This window comes from Crocuta crocuta, unplaced genomic scaffold, assembly GCF_008692635.1.
Source record: "Crocuta crocuta isolate KB4526 unplaced genomic scaffold, BGI_CrCroc_1.0 scaffold59-1, whole genome shotgun sequence".
Taxonomy (NCBI): Eukaryota; Metazoa; Chordata; class Mammalia; order Carnivora; family Hyaenidae; genus Crocuta; species Crocuta crocuta.
In genome coordinates, this window is record NW_027551579.1 from 2,318,766 (window position 1) to 2,331,517 (window position 12,752).

General features: G+C 39.1%; 1 protein-coding gene across 1 annotated transcript in view; it reads left to right on the forward strand.

Moving 5' to 3' along the window:
* Window positions 1-12,752, forward strand: part of RYR2 (ryanodine receptor 2) — a 674,490-nt gene that overhangs the window by 386,002 nt on the left and 275,736 nt on the right. The window contains exon 27 of the mRNA XM_077751737.1: window positions 5,347-5,430. Coding sequence (XP_077607863.1) covers window positions 5,347-5,430 — 84 coding nt within the window. The remainder of the gene's footprint in view (window positions 1-5,346; window positions 5,431-12,752) is intronic.

The window sequence follows — 12,752 nt, forward strand, 5'->3', positions numbered from 1 at the left end:
AGGGGGACACAGAATCTGAAGCAGGCTCCAGGTCCCAAGCTGCCAGCACGGAGCTCAATGCGATGCTCAAACTCATGAACTGAGAGATCATGACCAAGCTGAAGTCGATGCCCTACCAACTGAGCCACCCAGGCATCTCCACATTGACATTTTAGCAGCTTTCTACAGATCTTTAGATGAAGACAGTACCTTAATTTATGTAAAAATCCTGCAAATTCTAGCTACTCTCTCTCTTTCCTGACATCACACTAGCCTTTTCTGGCTCACCTGTTTGCATATTTCTTTCCAGCACAGGGCTTTCTCTATGTCCTCTTCCTGGGAGGTTCCTCTCTGTGCCCTGTTCTCATCCCTTACATCTTTGATCACTCCCTGGGGAAATGTGCTGAGCTCCCTGATGCAGTAAGGCCCCCTTTTATGGACACACACCTCTTCTGTATCTCTCAGCGCAGACCCTTCCTTTCCCAGTTTGTGTAATCACAGGATGGCCCCTCTACCAGACCTTTTATTCCTTGGGCATCTCACTTATCCACAGTTTTCCAGACTTTGCCCAGAACCTGATAAATGTTTGTTGAATGAATGATGCAGTAAATAGGCAATAAGCTCAGTCTCTCACCAGGCTTTTCCATGCCACGTGCCCAGCATCTGCAGGGTGCCTTGTGTTCTCTCTATAGCTTTATGCCAGTCTGTTTACCCTATTATTTTCTGTGGCTGTCTACTGTAAGTACTACAGTGCCACATGGACCTGTTTCTGCTGCTTAATCTCATAGTATTTACTGAAGACATGTGCAGCTTACTGTGGAGGCAACCAGACAGAGAACTTACCTTCAGGTAGTCTGTTTCTGTCTCATTATTCTTCTCTGCCACGGACCAGAGCAGCTAGCCTCTGCACAAGCTTCACTGGTCACACTTCGTAGTATGCTCTTCTCTCCTAACTCCTCAGTAGACTTCTTTTTTTTAATGTATTTTGATAATGCATTCTAATATAATCCCTTTATTTATTTTTAAATGTTTATTTTTGAGGGAGAGTGTGAGCAGGGGAGAGGCACAGAGAGAGGGGGCCAGAGGATCTGAAGTGAGCTCTGTGCTGACAGCAGTGAGTCCAGTGTGAGACTCGAACTCATGAACTTAGATCATGACCTGAGCTGAGGTCAGATGGTCAGTTGAGCCACCCAAGTGCCCCTACTCCTCAGCAGACTTTTAAACATTTTAAACCTGTGAGTTAAACAGCATTAAATCAGATAAAGTCATTTTAATACAGATATTATAGAGGCCAATTCAGAGAACTTGGGGTGGTTGATAATTTCACGAAATAGATATTTTAAACAATCTATTGCTCTGATTTTAAAACCTCCTTGGATTAGGCATAGAGTTCTTAGATATAAAACCAAAACATGAACTATAAAAGAAGATGAGATCAATAAATTGCATTTTATCTACAACAAAACCTTTGTACTACAGAAGAAACTATGAAGAAAATTTTGAAGGGGAAAGCCACAGACTGGGAGAAAATATTCATATATCAATTATGTCATGTTGTATATATCATATATTATATTTGTAGAATTTGTAGGAAATAATGGAAATCCCGATAAAGGACTTATATCCAGAATACATAAAAAGCTCTTACAACTCAATAAGAGTACATGCAGCCCAATTAAATATGGACAAAACACTTGAGCACATATTTTACTGAAGAAGATCTGTGAATGGCTAACAAGCACATTTTAAAAATGCTTAACATCATAACTCACTGGAAAAATGCAAATGGAAATATAATGGAATCCCACTTCATGTACATTAGAAGGGCTGTTATATAAAAGACCAAAAAAACCCCCGTAAATTTATTAAACAACTTAGCAATTCTACTCCTACATATCCAGCTAAGAGAAATGAAACTGTATATCCGTGCAAAGACTTGTGTATGCAGGTCTGTAGAGTCGTGTTCATAGAAGCAAGATATGTAATAGTCGAAAGCTTGGAACCATAAATTGCTGAATGGCTAGACAAAATGTGACATAGCCACACAACAGAATACTTTTCAGCAGTAAAAGGAAAGAAACTACTGATATACATTATAACATTCATAAACCTAAAAAACATTATTCTAAGTCAAAAAAACCTGGCATAAAAGATCCTAATTTGTATGATTCTTTTCATATACAATTTTTAGAAAAGGCAGATCAGTAGGGAGGGAGTATAGATTAGTGGTTGCCTGGGGGAGTTGAGGTCGGAGCGAAGGGTGAGTGCACACAGGCATGAGGAACTTGAGAAGGTGACGTATTCTAAAACTGGATTGTAGTGATGGTCATACAACTTTGTAGGTTTATTAAACAATAATAAATTAACCTTTTCGAAGTACCATTTCTGACCTGACAACTTCTAATTCTATCTTTCTGAGCATAGGCCCTCAATGTATAGTCAGGTTCTCCATTCTTTGTAGTCAGAAGATTTCTCTGTGTGCATGTACTCGAAGATTGAACTGTCGGAATTTAAGACAAATCCTGATATTATTGTCACCTTGAGTTTCCTCAGAGGTAGGTCTGGCATCCTCCTGATTATTTCATAGCTTTCTACATATCTTCATTGCACACAGGACACTGAATTATAATTAACTATTGCTGTAGTCCCCACTAGCCAGTAAGCTTATCCCCAGAATTTAGGATAGGGGCTGGCGCTAGTGATGTTTAATAGATATTTATTGACTAGATTAATGAACGAAAGAATGATGGCAAAAAACTTCTTATCCCATGGACAGTGATTGAATAAGTAACCCATGTTTGTTCTGTGAGTCTATTTTCTATTCTTCTATTATTTATCCTTTTTTTTAAATTGGTTTTATTTATTTTTGAGAGAGAGAGTGAGTGGGGAAGGGGCAGAGAAAGAGAATCCCAAGCAGGCTCTACACTGTCAGCACAGAGCCTGATGTAGAGCTCAAAATCACAAACTGTGAGATCATGACCTGAACCAAAACCAAGAGTCGGATGCATAACCAACTGAGCCACCCAGGTGCCCCATGACTGATCTCATTTTAATTGGCACATTCTTTAGGTAATTTTTATTGCTTCAGTCAGTTCTTGATCTGTCCATAGTTATGCAGTTTAACATTTGAAGGGTAATTTCATGGAATCATCTTAATTTTACCACGTTTAACCTAATACGTAACTTGGATAACACTGTGTCTGTACATACCCACAGCTCCTCCTATCTATGCTATCTATCTGTCTCCAGATGTTCATATGTAAGATGTTGTGGAGGGTAAGTATAAATGAATTGTAGATACTTGCCACATCCCTTCTGGAACTGACTAGAAATTCTCTAATCCAAAAAGGATAAGCCATTGTATCTTTTTTGTTGAGATAGGAGAAACCACTCATTGTCACGGGTACTAAAGGCACATTGTTCCATATAAATCTGGAGGACTTTAAAGGTTGAGCTCTACACGTGAATGGTAGGGATATTTCTTAGGGAAAGCAATGAAAGGTCATTCAGGAGAGGAAAAGATACAGAGTATCTTAAAAAATGGATGAACAGTTCCTGGCAAACAGGGACTGCTGATAATATATTTGAAAATGAGATTTTTTTCTAGATAGAAAGTTCAGTCAAGGATTAAAAACATATGGGGAATTTGTGTCTACTGAAGACATTTGTAGACATGGTTGCATTTCAAACCAGTGGTAAAAGTTGGATTATTTGGTAAATATTTTATGGAGAATTAAGTATCTATCTGGAAAAAGAAATAAAGTTAAGCTGTACCTGAACTAGTAGACTCATCTCACCATCATCCCCACACAGGAAAACATGGGCATTTTCCCTCAAATGATTTTACAAATTGGGCATCTCTAAGTGCTGCATAAAACTCAGAAGCTATAAGAAACGGTGGTAAGTTTCAGTTATATAAAAACATATTTGAGATTCTGCATATAAATAACACTGTAAAGAAAGTAAAAAGACAGACTAGAGAAGAACATTTGCAACTCCTATCTCAGACATAGGAGGAGCTTCTAAAATGCAGTAAAAAGACCCAAATCTAATCGAAAAGTGAACAAACAATATTTTCAAAGAAAACAAGTATAGATTGCTTAAGAATATGAAAAAGGCGCTCAGATACACTTATATTAAGAAAAATACAGAGGCTCCTGGCTGGCTCTGCTGGTAGAGCATATGAATCTTGATCTCAGGGCTGTAAGTTTGAACCCCACTTTGGGTGTAGAGGTTACTTAAAAATAAAATCTTTTTTTTTTTTTTTTAATTTATTTCTAGGAGAGAGAGAGAGNACGACTAAGGCGCCCCTTAAAAATAAAATCTTAAACAAATTAAAATGATAATGAGATACCTTTTTAACCTACTAATTGGCAAAGTTTAAGCAGTTTAGTAACTATGTATGGAAAACAGGGAGTGCCCTAGACTGCTGGTGGGAATGTAAGTTATTAGCAACTCTCTAGACATTTGGCAACATTTATGAATCCTTATTTTATTTTATTTATTTTGAGATAGAACCAGTGGAGGAGGGGGAGAGAGAGAGGGAGACAGAGGATCCAAAGCAGGCTGTGTGCTGACAGCAGAGAGCCATACATGAGGCTCGAACCCACGAGCTGTTAGATGATGACCTGAGCCAAAGTTTGATGCTCAACCAAACTGAGCCACCCAGGCACCCCATGAATCTTTAAAATGTGTATACTCTGTGACTCCATAATTCCATGTTCTAGGAATTTTTATCCTACAGATGAAAGATAGCGTAAATGTATTAAACGTATGAGGTTATTCATCACGGCATTGTTTGTAATAACAAAAGAGTAGGTATGAACAGAGAACTGGGTAAAGCCATTCTAATACATCCAGCTAATGGAGATCTTCAAAGCTGTTGAAAAATAAGCTAGAGTTATATGAAAGAACTGTGTATCAAAGGTATAGTGTAAAGTCAAGATACAAAATTGCAGAGAAGTATACTCATTGTGCAAAAGGGAACAAAGAACATACATGCATACACACACACCACACACACACACACACACACACACGCCCATACATGTGTGTTAGAGTCTGCACAGACTAGAACAGAATATTTAGGAATTGGAAGCAATCAGCTCCTTTAGGGAAAGAAGCAGGACCACAGGGAGAGGGTTGGAGGAAGACTTACTATTCAGTTATTTTTGTGATATTTCAATTTTTGATGTCTTACTCATTACTCAAAGCTAAATACTTTATAAATGTTATTCCTTTGCTTTAAGAATTTCTGCTCTGCTGTCAAGGTGGACTGCCCTACCTTCTTCCTATCTGCTATCATGTTGGGTTATTCTGGACATAAAGAGCGAGTTCTTATGGCTCATCTCTGGTTTTGCCTTCCAGGACTTTGCTGGCATTAGGATGTCATGTGGGAATAGCAGATGAACATGCTGAAGAAAAGGTGAAAAAAATGAAGCTGCCCAAGAAGTAAGTTGAATGTCTAAACAATATTAAATAGCCTATGCATCGATTTAGTGCACTCAAACAAGTGTTTTTTAAAATTTTATTTAAATCCAAGTTAGTTAACCTATAGTGTAGTGACCGTTTCAGGAGTAGAATTTAGTGATTCATCACTTGCACATAAGACCCAGGGCTCATCCCTACAAGTATCCTCCTCAATGCCCATCCCTATTTAGCCCATCCCCTGCCCAACACCCCTCTAGCAACCCTTAGTTCTCTGTATTTAAGAGTCTCTTATGTTTTGTCCCCCTCCCTGTTTTGATATTATTTTTGCTTCCCTTCCCCTATGTTTATCTGTTTGGCTTCTTAAATTCCACATATGAGTGAAATCATATGATATTTGTCTTTCTCTGACTGATTGATTTAACTTAACATAATATACTCTAGTTTCATCCATGTTGTTGTAAATGGCAAGATTTCATTTTTTTGACCACTGAGTAATATTCCATTGTATACATACTGTATATACACATCTTCTTTATACATTCATCAGTCGATGGACATTTGGGCTCTTTCCAATAGTTAGCTCTTGTTGATAGTGCTACTGTAAGCATCGGGGTGCATGTGCTCCTTTGAATCAGCATTTCTGTATCCTTTAGATAAATACCTAATAGTGCAACTTCTGGGTAGTAGGGTAGCTCTCTTTTTAATTTTTTGAGGAACCGCCTGATGTTTTCCAGAGTGGCCACACCAGTTTACATTCCCACCAGCAGTGCAAAAGTGTCCCCCTTTCTCTACATCCTTGCCCACATCTGTTTCCTGAGTTGTTAAGTTCAGCCATTCTCACGGCATCCAGATAACTCTTGATGGACTCTTGGATGACTTGCTCAGTGAGGAAACAAAGCTCAGGAAATATTTGGGAGTATGTTATAAAAAGTGTGTTATTTTCCCTGGGTGTAGGTATGTTTGAACACACCTGTGCCCATATTCCTAACTGCCTATCTCAGGTTTTCTACTTTCTACAAAAAGTATTTTTATAATTTAACTTGTTTTTACTAAAAGAATGTATTTTAGGAATAGTTATAAAGTTGGTATTATTATCCCCATTTTAAGATCAGAAAACTGAAACTATGAATGGTGTATGGGTGATTTTACCTGCTGGGCTACAGCCCTTATCTATGATCCTGCTTAACTTCTCCAAAACTCACCTTTCTCAGCTGCTGACAGCTGATCCCTTCTTCATAGGGGTATTTGAGTAAGTGTTCAACTAATGATTGCTATAGCATATTCTTATTTTTGCTTTATTTTAATTTCCAGGACCCACACATTGTAGATAGGAGGTCTGGAAATGGGTTAAGTAATACCATGAAGAGAAAGCAACCACCCCATAATCCCCACCGGTCACCAGCTTCATGTTACCCCAGATAAACATAAAATCAAACAGAAATAGTGTGGGGAGCCTGAGTGGCTCAGTTGGTTAAGCATCTGACTCTTGCTCAGGTCGTGGGATGACCCATATTTGCTCTATGCTGAGCTTGGAGCCTGCTTAAAATTCTCTCTCTCTCTCTCTCTCTCTCTCTCTCTCTCTCTCTCTCTCCCTCTCTCTCTCCCTCTCTCTCTCCCCTTCTCTCTCTCTTAAAGAAACAAACAAATAAAAGTTTTAAAAGGGGGATGAAAAGGAGGAACATCAGCCAAGTCTTGTTGCCAATGTCACACTTAAACTAGGCATTTGAGAAACTAGGAGCGCTGTAATAGACAAAGCCCCAGCCCTTATTGAGTGTATATCCACAGAGATCTGTCCCTCTTCTGTAGATTTATTCCTACGTGTCTCATCTGTCTTAGATATTAAGGATTTCTTTCTTTTTGTGGTTGCACATGATCTCTAAATGGTATTTTAAAAAATATCAATCTAGCAATATTGCTAAATTTATTAATAAATAACTCTGCATATTCTTGGAGTTTTCCATGTAATAATAATATTACCTGCTATTGATAGCAGTTTTTTTCCTTTCCAATACTGCTACTGTTTTTCTTGTCTCATTGCATTGGCTATGTTGAATGTCTCAGGTAATAGTAGCTTATAAAGTGTCTCATTCATGAATCTTTTTAAAAAAAATTTTTTTAGTCTTTATTTTTGAGAGAGAGAGAGAGAGAGAGAGAGCACAAGCAGGAGAGGGAGACACAGAATCCGAAGCAGGCTCCAGGCTCTGAGCTGTCAGCACAGGGCCTGATGCAGGGCTCGAACCCACAAACCGTGAGATCATGACCTGAGCCCAAGTCAGACACTAAACTGACTGAGCCACCCAGGTACTCCTCATTCATGAATCTTAAAGAACACTTTTGAGTTTAAGTACCTTGTAAGATTATTAATAGATCACATTATTATTATTATTATTATTGTTTATTTAAGAGAGAGTGAGAGAGAGAGTGCTAGTGGGGAAAGGGCAGAGAGAGAGGGAGAGAGAATCCGATGCAGGCTTTGCACCACCAGTGCAGAGCCTGATGCAGGGGGGGATTCCAGGAATCATGAGATCATGACCTGAGTCAAAATCAAGAGTCGGATGCTCAATTGCCTGAGTCACCCAGGCAACCCTTACCCCCCTTTTAATCAACAAATTAGGCATTCATACAGAAGCAAGAGCATCTTTGTGGAGATTTCTGGATTTTGCACCTTACTCCAAGACACCCAGCAGGAATCTCACACACCAGTACAGATGGTAGGAGATAGACAAACCCTGCAGAAACCCTGGAACCTGTGTAGCAGGTGAAACTGCCTAGGTCCCTCTTGTGGCTGTTTGGGTAAGAATAGGGTGAGTGCTGAACTGAGCAGGCAGTCACTCACCGCAGAGAGCTTACAGAAATCTGGCCCTTCAGAAGGGAGATTCCAATACCCCATTGAAGAAAGGAAAAAGAGGGGTGCCTGGGTGTCTCAGTCAGTTAAGTAGTTACATATCTGACTGTGGCTCAGGTCATGATCTCAGGATTCATGAGTTTGAGCCCTGTGTCAGGCTCTGAGCTGAAGCACAAGTCTCTCTCTGCCCCTCCCTCCCTCTCTCTCCCTCTCTCTCTCTCTCTCAAAAATAAACAAACATTTAAAAAAAAAAAAAAGGAAAAAGGACAATAATGAGTTTAGTCATGGTGGAAGTGGTAGGAGAAATATTCTGGACACTGTCTTACCTCCCAGAAGGCACCTTGTGGGGCTGATTTATCTGGTGGGAGTGGCCTGTCCCACAGGCAAGTAGGAAGGTGGCTAGAGAGGACCCAGCTCTCCCAGCTGGCAGGATGAAGCTTCAAAAACCCATTTCTGTCCACCAGCACCCAGCGCACTACTGTGGGACCTTAGTGGGTGGAAGCTTAGGGAGGATTTGGGGAAAGAGAAAGATAAGATTTTCAGACAATCTTGAATCTTCTCTGCATAAAGTCCATCTAGAAGCCTTTGGGAATGGCATGCCCTACGCTGTCTCCCTACCCAGTCCTCAGGCATCCCCAGCTTACTAAGTGATAAACCCATACTTGTCCCCCACTCCGCTGCCAGCTTCATGTGTGTGCTCCCAGACAAACTGCAGGAGACAGGGAGCATCCTCAGAGAACAAGCCACACGTAGTGGGCAAGGAAGAAACCATAAACTTGAAATATAATACTCCCCTCTGAAAATCAAAAAAGAGATTTCTAATTACATGCCTGGCCAACTCTAAGAACCTGAGAAGACACAAGAGCTGGTTAAGAGGGTCTTGGCTATTTGAAATGCAAAAGCAAAAATGCATAGCTATAAGCAATATGAAAAATTAAGAAAGTGTAGAGTCACAAAAGGAAAATAATTCTCCAGCAACCAAGCTAAAGGTGTAGATTCTTATGATCTGATAAAGAATTTAAAGTAACTGCTATGAAGAAGTTCAACAAGTTAAGAGAAAACTCAGAAAGACAAACCAGTGAAATCAGGAGTAAAGTTAATGAACAAAAGGAGCTCTTGACCAAGGCAATTGAGATTCTTGACCTAAAGATGTCAGGAAATGAGATGAAGAATGCAGAGGAGAACATCTGTCACAAGGGAGACCACAAGGGAGACCAGGGAGAGGAAGGACAATTGGCCTGGAGGATACAAATATAGAGCTAATAAAGTTAAAAGAAGAGTGGGATCTAAGTTTAAAAAGAGTGAAGAAAGCCTCTCAGATTCTATCAGAAAAGCAAATATTTGATCAGGCTCCAGAAGGAAAAAGGAAGGTAAAGAGACAGAGTTTATTTAAAGAAATAATAGCCAAGAACTTCCCAAACCTGGAGAAAGACTGGGGTGTACAAGATTCTATCAGAAAAGCAAATACCTTATCAGGCTCCAGAAGGAGAAAGGAAGGTGAAGAGACAGAGTTTATCTAAAGAAATAATAGCCAAGAACTTCCCAAACCTGGAGAAAGACTTGAGTGTACAAGTCCATGAAACTAATAGCGTATGCTGTTACCTGGGTGTAAAAAGACCTTCTCCAAGACACGTTTTAATGAAACTGTCAAAAATCAACCATAAAGAAAGAATCTTGAAGCCAGGCAAAAAAGAAAGTAACTGACGAAGGAAGCCCCATTAGGCTACCCACTGATTTCTCACCAGAAACTCTGATAGGCCAGGCGAGCATGGAATGATGTATTCAAAGTGTTGAAAGATAAAAATTGTCAGCCAAGAATGCACTATATGGCAAAGGTATCCTTCAGATATGAAAGAAAAATAAAGGCTTTCCCAGACAAAAGCTGAGGGAGTTTACTGCCTCTAGACCGGCCTCGCAAGAGATGCTGAAAGGAATTCTTTGTGCCGAAATGGGAGGATGGTATCCCGGAAACATAGGGTGTGAAAGCTTCTGGCACACTGGTCATGGGGAAGAACCATCACACTTAGAGAACTATAACTCTATGATAGGGTGGTGTGTTGACCACGCAACCATAGTGTGAAGCTCAGAGGAGAAGAGTGATAGAAACTATAGCTACTATAAATTGTTAATGAGCACATGACACAAAAAGAGATGAATTATAACATCAGTAATATATAACGGAGGGTAAAGGTGGAGCCTTTTTAGGCATTCGAAGAATAAGTTGCTCTCAGCCTAAAATGGACTGTTTTATCTCCAAGATATTTTATTGTAATTCACAAGGTAACCACAAAGCAGACAGCTTGAATGGATCCTTAAAAGACAAAGAGAAACAGAACATCCCTCCATGGGGTATAACCAATTACAAAAGTAGACATAAACAAAGTGGGGGTGGGGGGAAGGGAAATACAAAAAGACTGGAAATCAATGAATAAGATGGCATTATAAGTCCTTATATATCAATAATTACTCTAAATGTACATGGATTGAATTTATCCATCAAAAGACACAGAGTGGCTAGATGGGGAAAGATATAAAACTACTACATGCTGCCTGCAAAAGACCCATTTCAGATTTAAGGATGCACACAGACTCAGATGTCATTAGCATTACATGCTACATTTCCTTTTTGAAAATAGGCCATTTGAGTGTGAGGTTTTTTTTCTGATATATAATACACATCATTTCACTAAAAATCCTTAAGGACTTTAGTAGAATGTGTGATTCATTGTTATTCTTTTCTCCCTTTCTCCTGATTCCTCCTCAGAACAAACATGGAGACAGCTGAAGAGTGTAACAAATTATATTTTCATCAATTCTTAAATTCATAAATCTTTGTACAGTTATTATAAAGTGAAACTCTTGACCCACTGCATAGTTTGATGAACATAGTGTCCACTTACGGTAGGAATAAAGAAAAAATTAAGTGGAAATAATCCACTCTGACAGCCTATGAATGCCAATTTGTAATATGCCAGAGTAATTGAGATTTAGAAGCAAAACTATAGGTTTATTTTGTATTTATTTATTAAAAAATTTTTAATGTATGTTTATTTTTGATAGAGACAGAGTGTAAGTGAGAGAGGGACAGAGAGAGGGAGACAGAATCAGAATCCCAGCTCTGAGCTATCAGCACACAGCCTGATGTGGGGCTTGAACTCATGAACTGTAAGATCATGACCTGAGTCAAAGTCATATGCCCCCAAAACTAAATGAAGGGAAAATCCTTGTCTGAATACCAATGCCCTTTATTAAAACTTGTCTTTAGTACTCATCTGTATTAATAAATCAGCACAGAACATAGTAGATCAGGAACTGGTTGTCTGTATGTATCACTCGGAATAACAGTGATTACCACTAATGCTCATGAAGCCCCTGGTAATGATGGGAAATTGGAAGGGTGAGTGGTGTCTCAGGCATATTGGACTGCATAAAAGGCTAAGAATGATAGTTTCAATGCATATATGTGTATATAAATGACTTTCTGAGATGAAGGCTTGGATGCTGAATGTATGGACCCATGACATAGTACATGTACCAAATTCAGTTCATGTAAATACTTACCTAAGTGAAAGATAGTGTTACAAATACCATTGGATTTTTTCTGTGATGGTGAGGCACTGTGATTATGAAAAAAAAAAAAAACAGGTTTATAGACCCCTTTTATGTGTAATGAGTAAATTTCACAAACCACAAATTTAAAAATGTGCTAACATGTAATGTTCTTTATTTTCTCTGAGCAGGTTTAATCTTGTCTTTAAGTAATGGGCCTTGCACCAGAATAAAGCCTAGTATTAGAAACTTAATCCTATTCTTTTCAGTGCAAACTGTTAAAATCAGTGTTTTCTCTGTTTATTCTCACCTTTAAATTTTGATTCAAATGTCATGTTCTCAAAGCAGTTTTTCTTGACATCTTAAAAAAAATAGTTCCCTATTTAAAATGTTACTTGTCCTCTCTTCTACTTTATTTTTCCCCATAGCACTTACATTTTCTAACATACTATTGTTCTACACTTAGGTTGTTTACTGCTTGTCTGCACCTGGATATAATTCCTATAAACTATTTTATTCAGTGACATATCATTAGTTCCTACAGTAGGGCCTAAAACATTGTACCACCAAATGAGTATTTGTTGTTGAATTTGAATCGAAGGTCTCCCCCACCCTTACTCCCAGGACCACCTGTTTTTAGGACACTTACCCATTGGGGAGGGAACACTGGATCCATCGTCCTCCTCATTTGATTGTGCTGTCAGGACTGAATTATGTTAGAGAAAACCAGATTTGGACAGGAGTTAAAGCCATGAAGGCAAATTTTATTCAGGAACTATTGTAAGTAAGGAAGAGAGACCTTTGTACCGAACTGGACTCCATTCTTGTTACGGAATCTGGTCTGGATCACTGGACAGAAGAGCAAGTGGCACTTGGAGATCTTGGAAGGCAGGAGGTTTTTTTTACATGGGTGGGCTCACAGGAGGTCACTCCCCAGAGGTCTGAGCCC